The 23,247-nt window shown below is 41.0% G+C and overlaps 1 protein-coding gene and 1 long non-coding RNA gene across 8 annotated transcripts in view; one reads left to right on the top strand and one right to left on the bottom strand.

Moving 5' to 3' along the window:
* The window catches only part of LOC121684938, a 33,931-nt gene extending 14,956 nt beyond the window's left edge, over positions 1–18,975 (top strand). The window contains exons 3-4 of one of the 2 annotated variants that reach the window (XR_006023220.1): positions 877–960; positions 18,896–18,975. This is a non-coding gene — a long non-coding RNA (uncharacterized LOC121684938). Of the gene's footprint in view, positions 1–876; positions 1,424–18,895 lie in introns of those variants that run through there. The other variant, XR_006023219.1, reaches the window with a different exon arrangement.
* col21a1 (collagen, type XXI, alpha 1) overlaps positions 1–23,247 on the bottom strand; it is a 38,640-nt gene that overhangs the window by 13,469 nt on the left and 1,924 nt on the right. For 3 of the 6 annotated variants that reach the window (XR_006023214.1, XM_042065059.1, XM_042065064.1), the window contains exons 2-17: positions 21,374–21,504; positions 20,460–21,020; positions 18,816–18,981; positions 14,867–15,095; positions 13,862–14,035; positions 13,512–13,589; positions 12,780–12,788; positions 11,874–11,963; positions 11,279–11,341; positions 6,929–6,982; positions 6,727–6,780; positions 6,339–6,392; positions 3,802–3,855; positions 3,623–3,676; positions 3,222–3,275; positions 2,554–2,607 (exon numbers count right to left, since the gene is read on the bottom strand). Coding sequence is in view for 5 of the 6 variants with exons in the window: in XM_042065059.1 (XP_041920993.1) it covers positions 2,554–2,607; positions 3,222–3,275; positions 3,623–3,676; positions 3,802–3,855; positions 6,339–6,392; positions 6,727–6,780; positions 6,929–6,982; positions 11,279–11,341; positions 11,874–11,963; positions 12,780–12,788; positions 13,512–13,589; positions 13,862–14,035; positions 14,867–15,095; positions 18,816–18,981; positions 20,460–21,020; positions 21,374–21,504 (1,879 nt within the window). In the remaining variant the exon portion in view is untranslated. Of the gene's footprint in view, positions 1–2,553; positions 2,608–3,221; positions 3,276–3,622; positions 3,677–3,801; positions 3,856–6,338; positions 6,393–6,726; positions 6,781–6,928; positions 6,983–11,278; positions 11,342–11,873; positions 11,964–12,779; positions 12,789–13,511; positions 13,590–13,861; positions 14,036–14,866; positions 15,096–18,815; positions 18,982–20,459; positions 21,021–21,373; positions 21,505–23,156; positions 23,201–23,247 lie in introns of all 6 variants that reach the window. The other 3 variants (XM_042065062.1, XM_042065061.1, XM_042065060.1) reach the window with 3 other exon arrangements.

The raw sequence follows: 23,247 nt of genomic DNA, 5'->3' as shown, positions 1-23,247 counted from the left end.
GAACAGATAGTCCTCTATGAGTACAGTCTGTGGTTGTGTGTACCAAAGCATAGACCAGCAAACAAACTACCAGGGCTTTCAAAACTACCTCAAGACATGAGGCACACAAAGTACAATGCAGTAAGGGGAAATTGGTAATGTGCGATAAACTTACATTTTGCTTGGAAGGAAAATGAATGTCCACCTTGCTGTGAGAGTACAGTGATGATTTTTTCAGGTAGTCATGATTTACAGTTACACTGCTCCTCATTTAAGCCTTCATTTATATATCTGAGACACGGTGGGTGGAAGAGTCTGCTTGAGCGACCACCTTCAATCACGGACCGTATCCATTCCGTTACATCACCTGTTCCTCTGCTCTCGCGCCAATAACATTTACATCATCTCGATAGCCTCAGCACTGGCAAGAGCCTTGTTTTAAAACGTGAAGCCAATCTCCAAATACCAACCCCAAACTTCATTGTTTCCTCTTGTAGTAGTAGTCACCTGACAGGGTCTTGGAGCAGGGAACCCCAGGACCAAAATTTCCTCTCAGGGTTTTTGCCAGGCTGTCTGTTTTTGCCACTTACCTACTTCAGACTGGGGTCCCTTCAGTTCTCCTGGCAAAGGCCCTCCATGAGGTTTATTTCCTTGATGAGAGAGCAGTTGCGCTATAGACCCCCAAAGGACCCCCCCCCCCCCCCCTCCTTCCCATTCTGGCCTCCTGTGCCTTGCAGTCACGTCCACAAACATTAACTACTCTGATGCCTCTTTCAAAGAAAACACACACCTCATCCCCCCAGACAGACAGGATTAAAAGCTCATATAAATGTGCAAACTGACAGTGCTAAAATTTCTCTCAGGAGAAAACGAGTCTTCATTTTTTTTATGTCTCAGTTTCAGAACCCTGTTTATGGGAGTAAGAAACACTCTGGACAAGTGAACAGTGAAGCAGGTTTTCTGGTGTGTGCCTTTGCTTGGGTAAGTGTCTAATTTCATTTTAGGTAACGTTAATGTGATTATTTCTTATTTCTAGATAAATACAAACATTGGGTGGACTATTACCTAAAACATCCCTCAGGACTTTCTATGAAGCTAAATGGTAAATCCTTTTATTTTTCAAGTAAATAAACACTCAACAATTTGAACATATCCAAGCTACCTTAAAATAGCCCATCACGTTTTCCATGACAAGCGGAGGCAGATGTTTGGTTGAGATTTCCTCTTTTGGGATTCATAAAGGAAGATGGAAACATGCTGCAAAATAATTGCTGTGAACATTTGGAGGACATTCAGTATTCCTCTCCATTTTTTTTCTGAATGAGAAAATTAAAAGTGATGGAGATAAACTTGATTATGAGCCAGTTCAAATGTACACAGACTCACAGAGAGACCAGGAGCTAGACTTGTATCTCTAAGGAGAACACCACAAAAGAGCTTAATAATATACCAACAGACAATAACAACAAATGGACATTTTTGAATAACCATAACCTCAACCATCATTATACTAAGACATCCCAGACTGAAGCCAGCAACAAACCATAATGCACTTTCGCCTGAAGCATTTGTAAGCAATAACTGTTTATCAAACTTCTGTGTCCTAACCAAAACCCCAAAGCCGTTTCCAAGTCCTATTAGCTGATGCCACAGTACAAGTTGCTTTTGACACTGCAAGAGCTAGCCTCAAAATGACCTTGGTCAACATCCTGTATGTTCACCATAACTCAAACGGGAACCTTTGAAAATGGAACCTGAAACTCATCCAGACCTGCGAATGATAGATAGATAGATAGATAGATAGATACTTTATTGATCCTCAAGAGGAAATTCAAGGAATGTAAATCCAATTTAAAACATGTGAGGGATATGCAACTAGTGCTCTTTCATCGATGGTGCAAAGCAACACCACAACTCCCTCTGATTTATGTGGCATGCTCTTCTGCACGACACAGAGCAGATGAAACACTCACAAGAGATTTACTTCCCTGCGTCCAGACTCTAATCTCTGAGCCTTGCTGATGGTACCTGATGTATGGCTATGCTCGGGTATCAAGGCATTGATAGTTCACATGGTGAGTTTCACTGAATTAGCATCACACACATACATACACACACACACACACCAGACTGTGGCTAGACCGCCTATCCTCTAACCGCTTAGCTTGTAATTTTGCTTGACTTAGTCAATCAGCAAAATGTTTTAATACAGACACAGAGAGCCGTTTCAGAACTTTTCTCTCTTATTTTGTTTTAATTCCTGCCAGTTGCTCCAAAATCATGATGTTGAGACATTACGTATCCTGGTCCACTGCCCTCTAATATAACTGCAAGTAAAGTTCTGGAGCCAAACGATCGTATGAGAGTAAATGTTTTGGACAGAGATTAGTGCAGCTAAGCAACACATAGCTAAGTTGATTAAACTAATGCAGAAGGTAAACATTACCTCAGAGGCTAGCCTCTCACTATTTGATTAAAGTATACTATACAATATAGTATATGTTACACTTGTTTCAGTGCAATAAGGACAATTGTGACTGGTTTAAAAAAGTAAGTATGCAAAGCTGCACTTACTGAATGTCCTTCTCTTCCATCGCTACCAGGAATACCAGGTGCACCTGCCTCTCCCTGTGTGAAATAAATGAACGGCAGGACAAAGGCTTTCAATAAGTCACATTTAAGAGACATTTAAATGTGCGGTAATGGACAGTCTGTTAAAGTTATGGAAAAGCAAGTGGCATAAAGTTGCTATGCAAAACACACAATTCTTTTAAGCCTAGCACTAACTGAGGATTGTGGCCATGAATGTACCATAAAGGTGAAATATAAGGCAAGATGTGACCTGCAGTACACACTAGTGTAATTATATTGGCAGTCGTCAGAATTTGGATGAAATATTCAAAAATATCTAGAACAGCCAAACACAGCTATAAAGGGAATTGTGAATCAACTTGTAGCATACAGTACAATGTAGACATATTTCCAGGAGTGCAACTAAGTCATATAGAATCACACCAGGGCTTTATATTTCTAATGTGATATGCACGGAAACCTCCAGACCTCCAATTCCAGTAATGGAATTCTGGCAAGCTATTAAAGATGTTGACAGCTAGCTTCACTCCAAGAGCACTCCATCTCTGGAGAGCTTGAGAATAGTGAGCTTTACACCAAACTGTGCTTTATCTGGTCTGTATTACTGTATTACTACACTTTAGTTTAAATCAGACCTAGTTCTTACAAACCTTTAGTCCAGGTCTCCCATGGAATCCATCTTTACCATTTCTGCCTGGCTGTCCCTGTAAGATATGCAATGGAAACATTAGGGCAGACCAGGCCAAGGGATAAAGGAGTAGGAATTAGACAGTGTGTCTGATTGTGTGGTTAGGGTTGGTCATAGTTGACATAGACATATCGCTAGACCACACAGTAGTAATGTAATCTAAAAAATGTGTTGACCTCTGAAAATAATCTTAGAGCAAAATCTATACCCACAAGGACGGACACAGTATCAGACTTGGACAAGATAAGGTAGCTTACTGTTTTCTGTGTTTATGTTTGTCTCAGTGAGTGCCAAATTTATTGTAGCCTAGTAACAGCATTACTGAACTAGCAGGAACTGTAGAACTTCAGCTAGCATACATACTGGGTCTCCAGAAACTCCTGCAGGCCCAACTTCTCCTTTGCTTCCCTTTGCACCCTGAAAAAAGGTTTGAAGCATGAAGAATACCATTGAGCGCATCCAATATTCCATAATAAATGGATGCTTTGGACGTGCTGGCAGTATGAAAATGTCTACTTAGAAGGACTGTATAAGAATCATACCAACAGGCCATCTTTTCCAGGTAGTCCATGCAGACCTGGAGCACCAACAGAACCCTAATACAGAAGAAACACAGAGGATTGGATGAGTGTGATCAGAAACAAACGATCTAAACAGTTACAAACTAAAATGTATCATTTAAAGGGACACCAGGCAAGTCTGATGCTTTTTCTCTACGAAACTCCCCCTCACTCAGTCTGAAGCTCTTTTCCTTTTCTTTGCGTCTTCCGTCAAGGGTTTTCAATGCTTCTTCGCCGGCTCTGCCATTATACACACGTTTGCAACAATCTCTAGCGTTTCGTTAGCCTCCCTCTGTGCTGTAAACTGATCCTGCTTCGGTCGGCGGGTAGGATACACCGAACTTGCAAGTGGGATATTCTTCCTACAGGCAGTAGGGGCGGGCGAGAGAGCCTTCATTCGCCCCGTAATGAGTCATTTAACCATATACCGACTTACGAAGATGATTAATTAACACGAAAACATTGCCTGGTGTCCCTTTAAAGGAACCGTAAGAAATGTATTTCGATTAATCATAAAATGGCCCTGATATGTCACTAGACATTAAGAAATCATGTTTATTTCAAATACTTATATCACTGACAACAGTAGTCCGGCCAGGATATTGTCATTTAAAAAGTGAAGTTGCAGCCCACAACTGATGTTGATGTTGTCATGTTGTTTTTTGGCCTGATGCGCCACCCTCCACCTATCTACTAATCACAAAGTCAGTAGTGTTTTGGCATCCGGGTTGCCAGCTCTGCCAGTCAGGGGGGAGGGGGAGGGGATACACCGCTCTACAGTAATTTAAAAGTGATTGCAGTACCAGTTTTGGCCACAATCTTACATACGGTTCCTTTAAGCTTGTAAATCTTGGCATACTACATTGAGAGGTTTTAACCAACATTGCAATATTCTCAGAGTTATCTGTGTGCAAGCAACAGGATAGCTTAGCTACAGCTATAAACTGCAGCTAAACTGTCACTTAGCTACAGCTTATCTTACCTACAGGACAGGTACACAGAAGGTTGAGCACATGTTCACTTATGATCTGTCATGTAAGGTGAAGTTTACCAAGGGTACAGACAGTATACCACTTTTTCCTAGCCCATGGTTTAGATTATTGCTTTTAGCTAGCTCAATATATGCAAAAAGATGCAACCGCTTAGCCCTCTGGAAGTTGCCAAGCTTGAAGGACAGAATCTGTTTAGTTTACTTAAAGGATCAGGAGCAATAACAGCAGACAGTGAAGGGTAGAGGAGGGCTGGAATATTTCTTAAAGTCCAACTTACAATATTTTGAGATGACATGGAGTTTCAGCAAGGTGTTTAATTGCTTTGTTTAAGGTGAAAGTCAAAGGCAGTATTTTGTGATTGGTAGGCCTACTTAGCAGAGCTGTTATGTGCTTTGTATCAGCATTTCAGAAACTACTGTAAGAGCACAGCATGTAATTTCAAGGACAGGATCGGCTGGATTAGCTCCTGCACGCGCTGCCCTTAACTATGCATCTATCCATTTCAAGACTGAAAGGTTAGCCAAGAGGAACAAAGTTGTTACATTGAACATTTAAACTGCCATCAATATCCTGGACATGTTGCACCTTGTTGCTTAGGCTAAATTAAGAAATAATAGGGCTTTCATGATTGGGTCGGTTTACCTCAAATGGCCTCAACCATCTGGACTTTAACATCAGTGAGACATGCCTTTGAAATAAATTATGTTCTTCATTAACAATAAATGCTGTTTCTAAGACTTCAGTTCTAAAGTTTTGGCGTCATCCTGATCATTTTCATTATGAAATCTAAAGAAGTGCAGGTGTGAACTGAAATAGGTTATTTTATATCAGAAAGTATTCATTTCTTGCATAAATTGAGTAGCCTATCTGCCAAGGTCTTAACTATGATCTATTTTAGCTTTTATTAAACATCATTATTCATGTATTTCCATTGACCGATCCTTTGCCTGGGTTCAATATACTGTATAATTTAAGGTTTTATGTTTTCAGCACTCTTTCTACTTTTGACTTCACTTCCATAAACATAATTTCAGTGTTGCATTTTTCACAAGGGATTACCTCCGTTTTTTCCCCCCTGTCTTAATTTGACCACAAGAACGTACCATAATGATGGGGGTAACCTGCCAAGGAGTTGCGGCCACCAGAGAAACATCAATTTTATCACGCTACTAAAACATCATTTGTTCTCGCTGAGCATGTAGGGAATGTTTCAGCTATAGATTAGACAGAAACACATCCTGTCTTGTTTCTCCCGTGCTTATGTAGTTAGGGAGGTAGGTGCATGAACATCTCCATTATCACGTCTTTGTTTATCTTAGCAGCACATACTGACAGAAACATTCTTCCAGACTAGGTCTTAGCCTCAGTACAACAGTGCAGTTCTCCTTCCTTAAAACTCAAGCTAGAAAATATAAATGAAAGCTGTTTGTGTGTGTGTGTGTGTGTGTGTGTGTATGTGTGTGTGTGTGTGTGTGTGTTTTAAGGGTTTTTAGACCTTTGGGTTAGGCTTTATAATAAAATGCATACCTTTTCACCTGGTTGGCCAGGTGGTCCAGGCAATCCTGGAACTCCCCTCTCTCCCTACACAGAGAACAAGAACAAACTACTAATTTCTAAGGCATTAAAGGTGCAAATATAGTTTATGCTGTCAGAAAAACTATTTTCCACATCAAGAATGACAACATATAATGATGTTATTCTGAGAAAACAATGGAAATCGGCCAGATAATGTAAACAAATGCAATAAAAGGTCTGTGAGATGGATGTAACACACAGCACTACAGTATATCTCAATCATGCCTTTACAATTACATCATGGCTGTAAGCCTCAAAGCACTTTTTAACAAAAAAAAGCTTTTAACAGTAAGTTTGAAAATATGCATACAAAATAAGACAAAAAACAACAACATTGTACCGTATCCCCAGATTCTCCTTTATCACCCTTGTACCCATCAACTCCACGAGGCCCCTGAGCAGAAAAAATAAACGAGCCATTACTGAGCCATAACAGCAGACCAAGTAAAAATCACACTGCATTACGTAGCATCCAGTACAATACAATTACAACAGCGCTCAGAATCTATTATGTGTTTGATCATGTTTACAGGAGCTTTTACCTGTAAGCCTGGAGGGCCTTGTACACCAGGACTTCCTCTAGAGCCAGGGACACCCTTAGGTAATGACAAGAGTGAGTAATGAGTCACTTTATAGGGGTTAATCATAGGTTAACACATGACTTCATTGTTACATCTGTACATTGATACAGGGCGGTGACAAATGCTGATCATTGTAAATCATTGTAAGAGTCTTGCAGCAATCAATGTGTAGAGATGTGTCTTTGGAATGTGGAGCGCTTCTATCAAGCATCTTGTTTTCCCAACACTTCTTGGAACAACAGGGAAATGAATAACGATGAGGTAGTGTTTTCCATTGCTTTCAAAATTATTTTTTATATATCTTACTTTGATTTTCATGAGCTGTGACTTCAGGGCCAAACGCTGTATAGTTCATAATTTAGGTTGTCAAGAGAACATATGAAACAAATTAATCTATTAGTCTTTATATTTCTGCCTCACAGCTGCAAAGGATGGAAAACCTATGCCTGGGCCCTTGATAAGGTTATTAGAGTACTGTACACACTTAGTTCATTGTAGTCTTTAGTCTGTCCATTGATTGAAAAAGATTGCAGTAATTTTGGGGGGACAGATGGGGATGGTGAATTTTAAGCAGCATGTTAACTGTCATCTTTTGGTGATATTGTTTGTGATGCCATGCTGTGAAGGCTTTTCTTACATTTTCATGTGTTTCGTCTGTTCTGTCTGTCATAACCTGGGTGGTTAGTGAGAACGACGTCTGTCCTTCGCATGACCATATATCATTAAAGATGCATTTGAAAAATCAAGCTACCGAGTTACTTTTAAAATCAAATTTCAATTTCAAATTGTGGCATAGTATTGCTTTAAATAACCATGCACACAAAGGATAAAGGAGAAAGGATATTTTGAATGGCCACTATTAAAACATGCACATGTGTATGCATCTGTATGTGCTCTAAGCTATTCATAAGTGTCTTGGATTTGATCCAAATGTAACATCTGTTCTCTCTGGATGACTTTATTGCCATTGTTGATGAGGAATAAAATTGAAGTAGTGAATTCCCCCCATTCAAGAACATTCTTGCCTACGGTTTTGAAAGAAATTTTGTCAACGTGAAATTTACGAGAGTTTGATGAAAGACTACTCTTTATATGGCAGAGAGGGCAAAAAGGCCACAAGAAAGTGGAAAAGAATTATCCTTTGTATTCAAACAGACATCCATAGAGTGACTTGACCTTCTCCATCACAATCAAAGGCAAAACAAGAAGGCCATCTTCCAATACAGCACATAATGAACCCTATTTCAAATGGTTAGAAGTGGAAAAAACAATGAAAACAGGCTGGTGCCAAATGTCATGTGGCCAAGCAGTTGAACAGTGGCTCCCACTGTCGAACAGCAGTTAAACCCTCATGTACAAGAAACACTAACAAACAAACCACAGCTCTCTTTTCATGTGTAGTTGTTTATGGCAGAGGGAAATTCTGGATGACCTCAAGTGAAAGTAGCTCACGAAGAAACAAACAGGCAGACCAAAAATATGGCGTCCAGGTGTTTTCTCATTTCACCTATACAATTCCAGTCGCCCTACTACTTTTTCACATGCGCGCACACACACACACACACACACACATACACAAGAACACCCACATACCCCCCCCCCCCCCCCCCCCCTGACCCCTGTGTAGTTGTGGTCAACCTTGACTCGTGCTAAAGAAAACTTGACAAAAAGCCAAAAGGCAAACCTACAAATGCCTACAAAATCCATTTACAACCCCTCATTGATTTATCTAGTTTCATTCCCTAGAGTGAAAGGCAAAGACCATGCAATCCGCCATCACTCTCCCAGAGATTTATCTGGTACAGCTGCTACATTCAATTGCAGCCTATGGGCATATTCAACTCAAAAGGCAAACGCACGCACACACACACATAACACATAAACAGCACACCATGGGAGTCAAGTCTGGATATAAGCAGGATACAGACTTAAAGCAAACCATTTGTTTTTGTTTCTTTCTTCATCATATATAATAATTTACACCATTTTTTTTTATCTATGATTCAGTGACTGATGTAGTGTGTGTATTCAAGTGTGCACTGCACTGGCTTTTAATGTTATATTTGCTCTGTTTATTGTTTTGTGTGGGTGCACTGTAGAATGACCCTTGCAGGAAAGGAGATGATGTTTTAGAAGTATTTAAATAACCATCAAATTATCATCAGTGTAATGCATTTCCCCTGTGTATTTGATGTTGAGATCTAGGAAAATGACTTGCATCATCAAGTACTGATTCACTTAGTGTTGACTGGCCATTAAACATTAAGCAGACCTTGATTAAGTCCCATCACTATACACACTCTGGCCTACAGTAATGGAGGGTGAATTTCCCATTAACAAACTAAGTTACGAGGGAAGCCATTTGTTACGTAACACTTTCATTTGTAGAGATGTGTGGACAAGGAGAATTGTAGTTGTTTTTTTCAGGACATTCTTCATTCAAGTTATTCAGTGCATCAAAATAATACATAAACAATGAATACCCAACTTCTTAGACCTAATTCTGCTGTGTCAACTCATTCACTTTTGCATTTTCGGAAGTAAACAAATGTGACCTGATCTGACAAAATGAGTCCCAAGTCGCACATTCTAATTTTGAGATACAGGCCAATTACTTCAAAAAACATTGAAAATATCGATTTTTCTTTTTTAGTGATATAGAAGAAAGATACGGTGGCGCATTGCATTCACATCACAAAAAAAAAAATCAGGTTATCTCATAATTATGAGATAATTATCTCATAATTACGAGATAATATGTCATAATTATGAGATACTATCTCATAATTACGAGATAATTATCTGTCTAAGCCTGTCAAATCGCCACCAACCCCAAAGCAAAGAGTATAGAAGCTTCTATAGGCTACTCTTTTCCCAAAGGTACTACTATATAGGGCATAGGGCTACCTCCATCCACGTTGTCACACGCTGTAACACGTTGTAAACAAAGAACTCTTCTTATGTAACCCATTCGTAAATGGACTGAAGTTGGCTCTAAATATCTACTTTTATTGATTATGCTAACCGTTAGCATCTCTATGGGATTTCTCATATACATTAGCCATAAGCTAACACATTAGTTTCTATTCTGTAACTTGAAATGCTAGTCTACACGATTGCTCTTAAACAAAACATCGAAGGAAATAACTGAGATCTGTTGGTCTGCTTAGTTTTACAGTGAATCCTAAGTAAAGGTTTGAAAGGAACTTCAGACTTTCTCTTGGGAAGCTGTTAGGTCTTAACCTGACCCTAGCCAGATGAATTTCGCTCTGCCTAGCTCCACTCATCCATCTGGAACCGATCCATTGAAGTGTTGCTTCAGAAGGCTGGGCCTAATCAAAAAATGCTTGCATATGATTGAATAAGCCACTTGTCCGTCATCTATTGACGTGCTACTTCAACCACTCACATCGAAGCCAACCCGTGACGCTAATAACAGTGTCACAGTCGCTTCTACGCTATGTCACATCTATGAAACTCCCGCCCTGCGTCCTGATTGGCTGAACCATAAAGTCGGTTGCAGAAATCACTCTCAATGGAAGAGGTCCCAGATGGATGTGAGTGAAGCTAGGTGGAGCTATAGCGGAACGAAATTCATCTGGCTAGGGTCAGGTTAGTTAGGTCTATCTTCTCCAATGTACTGTAGCTAGCTAGACCATGTCATTGCCACACACAAGTGGGGGCAGAATTGGAAATGTGTCATAAATCACTTTAGGCTCAAATTAGGCTCTCGTAACACATGTGTGCTTCATTCAATTTTATTAGATACTATCTCGTAATTATGAGATAATTATCTCATAATTATGAGATAACCTGATTTTTTTTTTTTTTTTTTTTTGTGATGTGAATGCAATGTGCCACCGTAGAAAGAAGAGGCATTCAAAATGAATTGTCCTCAAGACAAGAATGTAAAGTTAAAAAATGTATTATTGAAGTGGGCAAATCCTACCTGTACCTGCCTGTAACCTGTAACTTCAAACACAATTTTGTGGCCATAATTCAAAAGGCTGTATTTTTTTCAAGATATGACTTTGACCAGGATATCGTTGCAAAGCTCATGGTGTCCTCTGCCCATTGATCTCAATTTTGAATTTTGGGTCACTGTGACTCATTTTGCCAGATCAGGTCACAAATGAACAAAAAGCACACTACATCTTAAACACATCAGATAATACTACTAATTCTAGGAGGTGCATGCTAATATGATGATGGCGAATATGCTGCTGAGACTGCTGAGTATGTTTTACAGATTACACTAAACATGTTTGCTGAGCTGTTTGAGGTTTGTATATTAAACTACTCAGTACTCACAGGCTTACCATCAGCACCAGGAAGACCAGGTCTGCCAGGGTCGCCATGTCTTCCCCCTTCCCCCTATGCAAAGATGAAAAGGAAGTGTTCAGCTTGTATTGCTGTTGTTGTGATTGTTGTTGTTGTAGCAACATGCCAAACGGACACTTACATCGCCATGAGGGTTATATGGCAATTATATACACAGAAATATAATGTGTTTTTCTACATAGTAATGTTCTCAATACCCCCCACCTCACAGCACTGGCTACCACATGAAGTCCTTATGGGATATAAATCATACGATTTACATTTTATGACGTGTGTTTCATTCAATTTTATTAGACAGCTATTTGTGTTAAATGCCTCATACAATCATCACCTGCTGAAAACCAGCATGCGTTTCCATGCGTGGATCTTGACCTTATAAACATGTATTTATCTCGGAATGGGCTTAATGTGGGCTTAAGTGTGCAGCCGTGGAGATTGGTTACAGGGCACTCTCTCTCTCTTTTATGTAGATTACGCCAACAGGGAGGAACCTGTTCCAACTGTGACCCCACTCCTTACCAGGGCATGCATGCTCGTGTGAGGAAACCATAGAGTAGAGTCTAACCTTTATGCCAGGGACACCCGGGGGACCAGGAGGGCAGGCGCATGGCTCCGGGGTTGGGTCGAGGTCAACGTCACCAGGTCCATTGGCACACTAACAAGCCAGAGAAACGGCAGTGAGAAAAGCAACACACTCCAAGGCTTAGGGTGTCATCATTTCTTGTTTTCTATATACTCAACAAAGCATCCCACGATGCAACCACTAAGCAGCTAGCCTTAAAAAAAAACATGGAAGCCAAAAAAAAACAAAAATGCATTCTTCACTTGCCTGTCATCAGCCTTATTCATAACAGTCATCCGTCACTCATTCACTTGGCAGAATACACATACAGCCCAGCATTATGGCAGCAAACACGCTTTCAAGAAAAAAACTTCTCAGTCTACTAGGTGAACTGACAATGTAGGGGACGGGGGGCTTTGATATGGAGTTTGAACTTTAATGTATATGTGTTTATTAGAGTTTGAATTTGAATGTACAAGTTTACTGGTGTTTGAACTTAAATGTGTATGTGTTTATTTTAAGTCAATCTTTAATTGATTCCACTGTACAGTATGTTGTAAAGCTCTATTAAACAAAACAATGACACTGAACACCCAGGATCAGTGGACATTTTCATGTTTCCAAAAAACAAATCATGCACTCACATTTCATTTTAAGTTGAAATCTAAGGTGCAATTGGAATAATTTAAATTATAGTCTATTTAAAGTCATTAGGCTTTAAACATAGTCCAGGCTAAGCTGAAGACAAAAGATTGCATTGTGAAGTTGTGTGATCAGGCCAAGTCGTAGAGTGGACAAACATTTCTGGCCTCCCTTTACTATAAGACTCTTAAGTGAAACCCAGCCTTACCTGTGCAGGTGAAAATGCAAAACATGAAAGCGAGCAAAGCCATCTGCCAAAATACATACCTCTCCATCCTGGAAATAAAAAAGGAGTGAAACTGTCACAAAAGCAGCATAGCCGAAGCTCATTACCACAGAACAACCAGGTTCAGACAAACGGGTAGCTTCAGACAGACATGGTACAGCTCTGATAGCAACGATTCAGAGCCAAGCCCAGGCCACAACAGAGCCAGATCTGGTCACAAGTCTCCTGCCATGGGTCATGAAGCACTTTCAGACAGACAGAGTTAGTGAGGAGGAGGGGGAGGAAGTGATGTCTTCTCAGACTTTTGTGTCTGAGAAATGTCCTCCATATCCTCTCCAAACAGATAATCCACAACTGCAGATTAAAAGCTATTGTAAAAATCTGGCAATGTTTTGTTAGTAGTGAGATGGCCAAACCAATGAAGCATTTGGCGGCAGCCTCACATTGCGCTTTGTGTAATAAATAGCATGCTGGAGAAACGTCTGGACAGCAAAGGTGGATTTGCGCTTTTTGTCCTAAATTGATGATCATTGGCAGAGGGGGGAAGAATGGTTAGGTCACAATCACAGATTCCAAGTTTTTGGACTACATTTTCACTCATCAAAATTCTATATTATGTACAATGCCTTATGTCTGCATGTGAAGGCACTGTATTTTTCTGTATTCATTTCTGAATGATATTCAGCACAGTCTTGATAACAGACACATTGAACAATTATGAACTTCATATTTTCGTGAGAAAAGTGTCCAGGCAGGAATGATGAGGTACTCACAATTCCAGGTATCTCACAGGCAGTCTCGCGATTATTCTGTTCAGGGTCGCAGTAGATTCTGAGTTTCTGAACTTCAAACTATTGATAAAAAAATCAGATAGGGTCCATATAAACACATTATACTCAGTCCTACAGTATGTGAAGATGCTTGCAAGAAGAACTGCATGTCTGTTAACAGTCCAGTTTGGAGTCTTGATAAAAAAAAACATCTTTACAGTACTTTCTGAAAACACTGTAAACCGGCCTCGGCAATAATGTATTACAAATGGAATCAAAGATATTTCATAATTATTTCACATGCAATGACAAAACCTTAAAAAACAAGATGGAGGAGAGAAATATGAACTTACAGGTACAGTAGTCTCTTTACTGACATACTTTCCAATTTGAGTCTTTCCATTTATGAAAATGCCAATTGGTGGCTCCAAAGCAAGTGTTTCAATTTCCAGGTCGTCAACATAGAGTGTGACATCCTCTTCAGTGACTAGAAGACGTAGCTGATGCCATCTCTCATCAAATAGTTTCTATGGTGCAGTAAAAACAAAATAGAGATTTATTTTAGCATTTCACTCTTTTACCAATCGTGTTTATGATGACAACTCACCAATGGTGGACATTATGTTGATGATGGCAACAACGACAACAACAGCAACAACAACAACAGGATAACAGACACTGGGTATTTCTATATACTCTATTCCCACAAAAAAAAATTCAATTTCTCTTTCAAAACAACAGCATGAGTTTTATCTTACAGAATCGTCTCAGAAGAGCTTTTGAAAGAACAACTCAGACAGAGCAGGATAATTGTCTATAAAGACAAGTTTCCATTTTTTTTTTCATTCAGCGCTTGTTTTCTATAAGGTGGCTAGTATGTAAGGAATAGAACGCTCGGCCTTGGCATTCCAGGAACTGTTGTAAAGCGAGCTCCAGGTAGTACAAGAGCAAAAACAACAGGAAAGGAGTTTATATTCAGTTTAAGAACTTTTTAGGCTAAATTAATTGTTGCCTATAGTAATTAGGTGTTTTGAGGCAATTTGTGTTGGATATAATAAATCTTGTAAAATCAGTATATTTGGATCAGCTGTTCTTTTCATGTAGAGGTTGCACAGTATTGTAGCTGCAAGGCAGGTGTTGAGGATCATAGATTATAAAATCCACAGTGCAAGCTTGGAAAACAGTAGGCCAAAACAAAGTTATATCTTTTCATAAATTAAGATATCGAATTCCATAAAGTATCTGTACAATTAAACATTTTTTACAACCCACTGGCCAGATATTTGAAGATGACAGTTGATTGTTGGAGGTAGTGAGGTGCTTCAACAGAGTTCTGGCTGAGCAGGAGCATGCTGTACCTTTGCTGGACCCTTTTTGAAGGTGACCATTTGAACGCCACTAGATGAGTTGCTGGTGGTGGTGAACATGACCGTGCGATCATAGCCATTGAGACTGACAGCCATCTGAGGTCTCTCATCCTGCGTCTGAATCCTCCACAAGTCCCATTCCTCCAATATCACCGAGCCCTTGTACCTCACCGTGGCCACAAACACATAGGACGGCGGAAGCCCATCAGGGAACAACGACCTTAGGATCAAATAAGTAACATGGTCATTGGACATTCACAAAAACAATGGTTATGGTAGAATTTTTAGTCACAGTGGTGCTCCACTCAGAGAGGATCTGAGTCTAGGCCTGACCTGGTCCTGATCCCGTACAGCAGAAACAGATTGTTAACTGAGAATTAGCTCAGTTGACAATAAAGGAGAAATTCGGCTTTTTTTTATATCTCTGTTTCTCGAGGTCACCAAGTACTGTCGTCAGTATGAAAAAAAAATGCCCTAGCTCGAGTTGCTAGTTCCAAAAGCTAAAGTAACAAGGCAGCTACAGCGCTACACTCTATGGCGGGGATCACACTGGCAAGCGGCAGTGGCAAGCGTAACACAACGCTCAGACCATAATAATTTCTATCTCGTTCTTAAATTGAATATGCTTGTTCAACACTAGCATTAACCTAGTGCTGCCACCATTCCGCTGTCGAATCATAGAGAATAATAGGAAACCTGCCGCTTGCCGCTGGTCAGTGTGATCCCCGCTTAAAGGGCTCAACATGCTTCTACGTCCACTCCACGGCGTAGCTACACCGGCACTCCTACGGCGTCGTGACCATTTTATGGTTCTGCGTAGGGTTGCTTTGCATCGCGATACATTTCACCGCCATAACGCTTGGTGTCGCCTGTGTCTGCGTCGCTCACCACCGAAAAGACTGTATGAACGAAACGGTAGGCCTACTCAGAATGGCAAACCCCATAGACTGTCGTGCCAAAATATTAATCTTATTTGTTTGGCCTTTTCTTGCTTAGATTTTGTAAAGTATCAAGAAAGACACAGTAAAATACATTGACCTAGTTACTGTAACCAGCAAATAAGTCTGAGGTTATTTGCGAGGTGTCTGCCAGCCAGTTTAAGTTATGGTAGCAAGCAAACTTTAGCTAGGGTGACCAGATTTATATACAGGGGGTTCGGGGGTGTCACCCCCGAGAAAATGTATTAAATATTGTTATGTTAATGCACAAGTTTTGCGCACTTTCAGTCAGAGAAAAAGGTCCTGTATGCCTAAACACGAGTGCAAAGTCATTTGTTTGTCTGCTAAACATTGCTCACCTGTTATCTAGACATGCATGAAAACATTTAACTCTCACTTTCTCAAGACTTTCTCTTCAACATTGTCGTAGTGTATAGCCTAACCGTTAAAACAAGGCAGATATGAAGAGGCATTGCAACGTTGGTTCCAAAGATTATGCAGACTGCTATGATTGACTGACACACGCACGCAAACACACATTATCGAAATCATACGCCGGGCGCTTTAGGCTAGTCTTTCTACATGGGTTTAGTTAATGATCGGGCTATAATAAGACCATGTCGGCTATGTAATCTCTGACAACCGGGACACTTTAATAGTGGTTGGTGTAAACCGGGACATTTTAGCGTACCGACAGGCTTTTGTCGGGACTCGGGACACGCATCTCAAAATCGGGACTGTCCCGGTTAAACCGGGAAGTCTGGTCACCCTAACTTTAGCACAACTGCCCACAAAGTACTGCTTGCTGGCGAAGTGCTAATGTCAAAACTTTACTGACGTATAGACACTTGGTTACAAACGGATAACCCCGTCATTGTAACCAAAATATGTCTGAGTTTATTTGCAAATCTTATGTCAGTGAACTAGCATGTTGCTAACTTCCCACAGTAGTTTTTTTGGAGGTGCACGTCGAGCTACGGCGGAGGGGTCGGAGAGGGGTTTGCGGCGACGCAGAGGGGTCTGCGAGGGTACGCCGTCGATTTGACGCAGAAGCATAAAACAGGCTTAACCCCCCAGTCACATTAAAGACACAGCGACAAAGCGGCAGGCTGCCACGAGCAAGGCGGGGCCAAAATAGACAAGAAGTTTATTTTATGCAAATGCTGAGCGCAAGGGCGTAGGTTTGGTCTGAGCTTTGGTGAGGACACTACCCACTAACACCACCATAGATATATAAAATGATTAAAATGTGCTATTGTCCAACTTGATCTAACTATACTGTGTAACCTACATAATCTGATTTTATGTACAGATGTGTTGGCTATATTTAACATTTAACATTTATTTTCTATTTGGTCTGTTATGAAATCATGCATTGACCCATTTAAGCACAGCTCAGTTTTAAGAAACTTAAATACATGCATGCTTAGCATTTTGTGAAAAGAAAACATTAAGGCTACATTGACAAACTCTTAACCGTGAGCTGCCTGTATATTCTCGGATTCTAATAATTACAGATATCTAGGCGATGTAAGCACAGCTCAGTTTTAAGAAATGCTTAAAGCCAAAAGACCATGTTGAATTTTGCTACAATTTATTTCAAAACTGGATTACTCTGGAACAGCTAACTATACACGGGAATGCATTACACCTTTGTGTTCGGTAAGGTCTGCTGTTTATTCTGATATAGGCCTATGGTTTGTCATGTGTTGCGTGAAGAGTGTGTAAGCTTACAATATTCCACCGAGACAAATGGATGTGGAGATGGCGCAGAGAATAATTATTAAATCTCTTGAAGTTATTTTTCTCGCGAACTGTTTATCACAGCAAATAGTGGCTAGCTAGCACCGTTTAAAAGCTGAGAAAAGGCTCTTTCATGTGACACATGATGAGTAGCCTACTTCTCGAGAAGTTCAACAGAGAAGAATGGGTGAATTTGGACGCACTTCATATGCCTTGTAGTGCGCCATGCTGCGCAGGAGACTGCGGCTCACTGGTAGTTATTATAGGTAACTTTAAATCAGCGCGATTTACCCTTATAGGCTGCACATTACAAGATCTGTACGAGATGATCCGCAGCATGAAGTGAGAAATGATTTAACTCTTTGTGTAGCGCATGTGAGCGCTTTTTTCCACATTTCAACCTAAATATTGGTGGGGACATTTCAGTCGTAATTTGACATTGGTGTGGACACGTCCTTCGTTCCCCACGCAAATCTACGCCCCTGGCTGAGCGATGCAACAAAGCGACTGCCAATCGGAATGAAGGAGACATGACGCTCGTTGCTTGAAAAGTTAACTCGAAAACTTTATCCAATATGATGGAGCTAACTCATCAAAGGCAGTATTTCTGTACTAACTAAGATTAGGGTTTGTGGCCTTATATTTTGCAATATGTAATGAGAAATATGAACTTTTAAATCTAAAAAGTTAGGTTTTGTAACAAAAAAATACATCTGAAGTAATGTATGAGAAACTGTCAGCCACCTTGCACATAGAAATCGGTAGCCATCAATCACCCGCGAAGCACAGCCTTGGTTGCAGCCCACTCAACGGCAAGTTGGTGCCGCTTGTCACTGTCTTTTGTAGCTAATGTGACTGAGGGATGAGAGCATGTCCGTGAGTCCCCCATGCCTCCAGAGTGTAGCGCAGTAGCTGTTGGAACTAGCAACTCAAACTAGGTAAAACGCATTGGGGTTGTTTTCATACCGACAGTACTCGTCTGTGATCTCGAGAAACAGATCTATGTGAAAAATAATGCAGATTTCTCCTTTAATTGACTTGGTCCAAGGTTGCTTTTAAACATAACCATAATTGAAAGTCCAGTCAAGTAAACAATTTTTTGAAATTCACTTTCATAGAAGTTTATTTGATATTATTATTATTATTATTATATTATTCAAATCATATTATTGTATATTATATGGTGCAAGGGATTTATATGTCAGATAGACCTTATTAATTCTCAGTTGACAAGATATGTGGGTGTTAACTAGGCTTACTTGGTGCTGTCGCTTAAGTCGACTCTGGGTGTTACTTCATAGGCTTTTTTGCCGTAGTAAGATCCTTGTGTCTTTTTCAGCTTTTTGGCCACGGACAGGTGCAGCAGAATGTCAAATCCCTTCTCGTCCCGGGAGTCTACTTGGATTTTATTTGGGCAGACAGTCTCTGAAAGGGAGGAAGGCAAAGGCTCGGAGGTTAAATATCTATTCACTTGCCTATCTATTCATCTAGACATAGAACATTACTGTATATCTGTAGTATTTCAGCTCAGCAATGCACTCCTTTCAAATGAACCTGAATGCATTTTCAGATTCATCCATTCATCCAACTCATTTGAACTCTTTTTGGGGGATTGAGGTCTTGGCAGCTACTATTTCTGCTACCTGAATAGGTTATTCTTTTGTGTCTACCTTATGAATTAAAATGACTAAACTGAACTCCGTTTTACTAAATGGGGTTTGAGACTCAGGCATATTGTGGCCGTAGCCAAGGCTGTGTGGTCAGCACATAAAGTGATGAAAGGGTTAAGCATGTATGGAATGCAACTGTTGATTTCATTTGGCCTCGGACTGAACTGAAGAATTTGTAGTAAAAAGCCTTGGCATGGTTAACTGGACATTGTGCAAATATGCAGTCGGTCTAAAGAACATCTCTCTCTTTTAAGAAAGAGACAAAAAGGGACCATCACTAGCAAAATATATCTTAATCGTGGGCTTTCCTGGATCCTGCAAAGTATTTTGGGTTAACACGTTTCTCTGGAGTCCAAATAAAATGTTATGCTAGTCACATTTTCCAACCTAATGGCAATATTGTTTCTCGGTTTTTATATTGTTTCTTTACAAGTCCTCAAAGACTTTCCTGGCTAATATGGCAGCCTACACCAAATCAAAATGACTTAGGATAAGATGTTTTTCCTGACAGTGTTTGTAAACCGCCAAATGGTTGGTCAGTTTCCTTATTTGGTTGACAAAAAACATCTGCTACTGTTTTGCAGAGAACTGTTTTATGTTCTGCAGCATTTTCAGTCTATTGTATTGTACGTTAAAGGTGCAAGAACGGCCTGGTCAAAGAGAGTGAGATGATTGTTTCCTGTACTCGCATGAAGAATCACTATACTCTATCGAGTACAGTACAGTACAACTCTGACAGGATGTTTACAATGTCGGCACAACTGTAAGCTTGGTCAACGTGGAGGTACTAATGTGTGGAATTACTGTGCTTTGTTGACAACCCAATTTCTGGAAGAGACCAAGCTATATGGAAGATCATGGTCATTTCACGCTCCAGGGTTATTTACAGCCTGTGATATGGGCACAGAGTACTTGAATGTTCTGCTGCGTAAATCAGCCCCTGATCTTTCCTGTGAAGTGGGAGGCACCAAACGATCCATGCAGCTCGCACTCTCTTGGCCACAATGCAAATCTGTCCTCTAGTGAGGCCTCCAGGTAAACATGCGGAGGGGCAACAACAGCACTTCCTCTCTGGTGAGAGCCAGGCCTGTAAACCTGGCTATTTTTAAAAAACACATATTATTTATGGACTACATTTACTTACAATTTACAACGATTTGACAGGTTTAGGTCCAAAACGGACATAGTTCAACCCAGGGAACTTCAAAATGTATTAATCACAAACATACGTACCTTCACACAGCTTCTGCCTTATGGTTTCACGGATCTTGGAGATGGCTTTGTAGTCTTCGACAGAAAAAACATAAGTGCGCGAAGGCTTGTTGGCGATGGCCCTTAGCTCTGCTTCCTCTATTGCTGACCCCACACCGATCGCAAAGATAATTATCCCCTTTTTCCTTGCGGCCTCGGCGGCAGCCAATACCTCGTCTTGTGATTTCCCGTCCGTCAGAACCACAGCGATTTTTGCAATGCCATGTGGACCACGTTCAGAGAGGGCGAACAATTTGTCAGTGGCAAATTTAATAGCCTTTCCCGTTCTGGTGTTTCCGCCCAAGTAATTGATGTCGTCCATTGCTTTCAGGAGGGCTTTGCTGGAGTAATGCTTGCCCAGAGGTATCTCCAAGAGTGGGTCATCGCTGTACTGGACCACTCCGACCTGGGTGAACTTCTGGCCAATGTTGAAGCTGGAAGTGATGTTCATCAGCCATTTCTTAACAATCTCAAAGTTTACATCATCCACGCTCCATGATCCGTCTACTATAAAAACCAGATCGCTCTGGGAAGTTCTACAACCTGCAGAAGAGAAGTGGGAATATTGCTACTTAACAACCAGATGGTTCACAATATGGAGGTATAATGTGAAGTAGACATACAATGAATATTTGCCTCAAAGTGCAAGCCTCCGGAGAAACTAATCAATTCTAAATTAGCCCAAACTTGCCAGCTATTTGGAGTAAGAAGTAAGTTAGTTTTACTATTCCTATAGTTTGCATAAACAAAATCAATGGAATGTTGGACTTAGCAAATGATATTGGTATGGAAAGCCACAGTGAAGTTTCAGTAAACCTCAATGTTATAAGACAATGGTCACCATGCAAATGGAGATATGCAACATACTGTGATGAAGATGTGAGAAGCACGCTTACTCAATCTCATGTCCTCATCCTGTGCTGAACAAAACAAGTGAAGGAGCAAGAAGTAAAGACACCACAAGACATAATGCATGGACCTTGTTTTGTAACCCATGATCCGCAAGAACCAAGCTCCAGTTTTGCACCTGAAGAAAAAAATGAAAATAAGACGTGCATTGCTCAGATGCCTTCACATGAACATCTTCAGTTGGATGCTAAGGTACAGATCAGATGTCATGAACTGTTATTACTTCTCCAGCATGCATGCATTTCGTGTTTGTGTACAATAGACTATTTTTAGACAAAAAGAGATAGGCTGTTAATTGCATGTTTGGCAAACAAATTATGTGACAGTGTTAAGTCCATGCCAACAAAACTGCAGGCTGACAAACATTTCAGGCTTAACATGGTAGCAGAGCGTTAGCAGCCAAGAGCCATAAATGGTATGCCGTGTACTTTTGTCAAATTATTTGGAAGCGTGGCCAGATGACTTAGATGACTGTCCTCAGGATTCATTCTCTGTTAGTGTTTAGCTTTGCCTCCCCAAGGTTCTGTGTTTAGACATTATGTCGCGCGTCTGCTAACTATCGGACAACTAATTCTTGTTAATGTCCTCGTGCTGCGCGGAATCTCTCGAATCTCTCCTCTTCAAATGCGGACTGCGTTTCAACTCTGTCTGCTTCGGGGAATTGTGTATTTTATGGAACTTTCCAGCAAGAGGGAGTGAAAAGAACGTAGACATTATAAAAAGACTCTGAAATAAATGAGTAACAGATATGCTCCACAGACAATGTTTTTTTGTGTGTGTGGAGGTGGGATTGGGGGGAGGGGGGGGGGGGTGGAGAGAAGGGATGTCGACTGGTTAATCGATCTGTCGAGGCTAACACCTGCCAGCCAGGCAGTTCCTTCGGCGACGGCCTGGGAATGGCCAGCTGGACCGGAACACGGGTCTTACCCCTTGCGCACGTCATTCCGCCGTGCCGCATGTGTGTGTGTTGTCTAGCCTGTAACGTGATCGCGCTTTTCCACTCTTGGACATGGGCTCGAGGCATGCAGCGTCAAACGGCCATGGCGGAGAAGCTGGAACAGGCCACCCACTCCCAGCGCTTACCCAATCAAAACGCTAGGGGAAAGATATCTGGAAGGCGCAGCCATCAGCAGGAGCCAGTCGGTAAGGTCCCCCTATACACCCCCCCCCCCCCCCCCCCCCCACACACACACACACCAACCATCCCAACCCCCAACTCCAAAACTCGCCTCCAACAATCCCCCAGTTTTTTTGGTTGAATTTCCCCAGAACTGCATATTTCTACATCCCAGCCAGTCCCACATGGAACCCATTTGCAGCGTCAGACAGTGAAGTTCCAGTTCTGGACATTGACCAAACACATGTACTCATGACAAAAAAAGAAGGCAACTCCGGACCAGAAAAAAAGAGCCTGATTCCGATTTCATGATGTGGCCATGCAACACTACACTCTCCGGAGTAGACAGCATGAAAACGCCATACTGGAGATATACATCCTGTTGCTCTTCTCTCTGATGAGGATAAAGATGATGAAGAGGACGATGGATGGTTATGATCACATGCATGTTTCTGTGCTTCATTTGGTGTCTTTGTTAACTTTTGTGTACGTGAGTGAGTTTGTTTGTATGTGTTACCATATGTATGTTTGTGCGTGTGTCTGTGTGTGACTGAGTGTGTGTATGGTGTGCATGTGTGTGTGTGTGCGTGTCCACTGGTCAGTTCCTTAGTTTGCCATATGGCACTTCTGTGGACCATGACCCTTTCACTGACCTTTAAAGTTATTGGCGTTCTCCAGACACTTTACGGCTCTACACCTAGGTCAAGATGAAGGAAAACAAGGTATAGTAATGTTGCTGGAATG

The sequence above is a fragment of the Alosa sapidissima genome, chromosome 16 (assembly GCF_018492685.1).
Source record: "Alosa sapidissima isolate fAloSap1 chromosome 16, fAloSap1.pri, whole genome shotgun sequence".
NCBI lineage: Eukaryota > Metazoa > Chordata > Actinopteri > Clupeiformes > Clupeidae > Alosa > Alosa sapidissima.
This window is presented reverse-complemented; position numbering and strand designations above follow the sequence as displayed.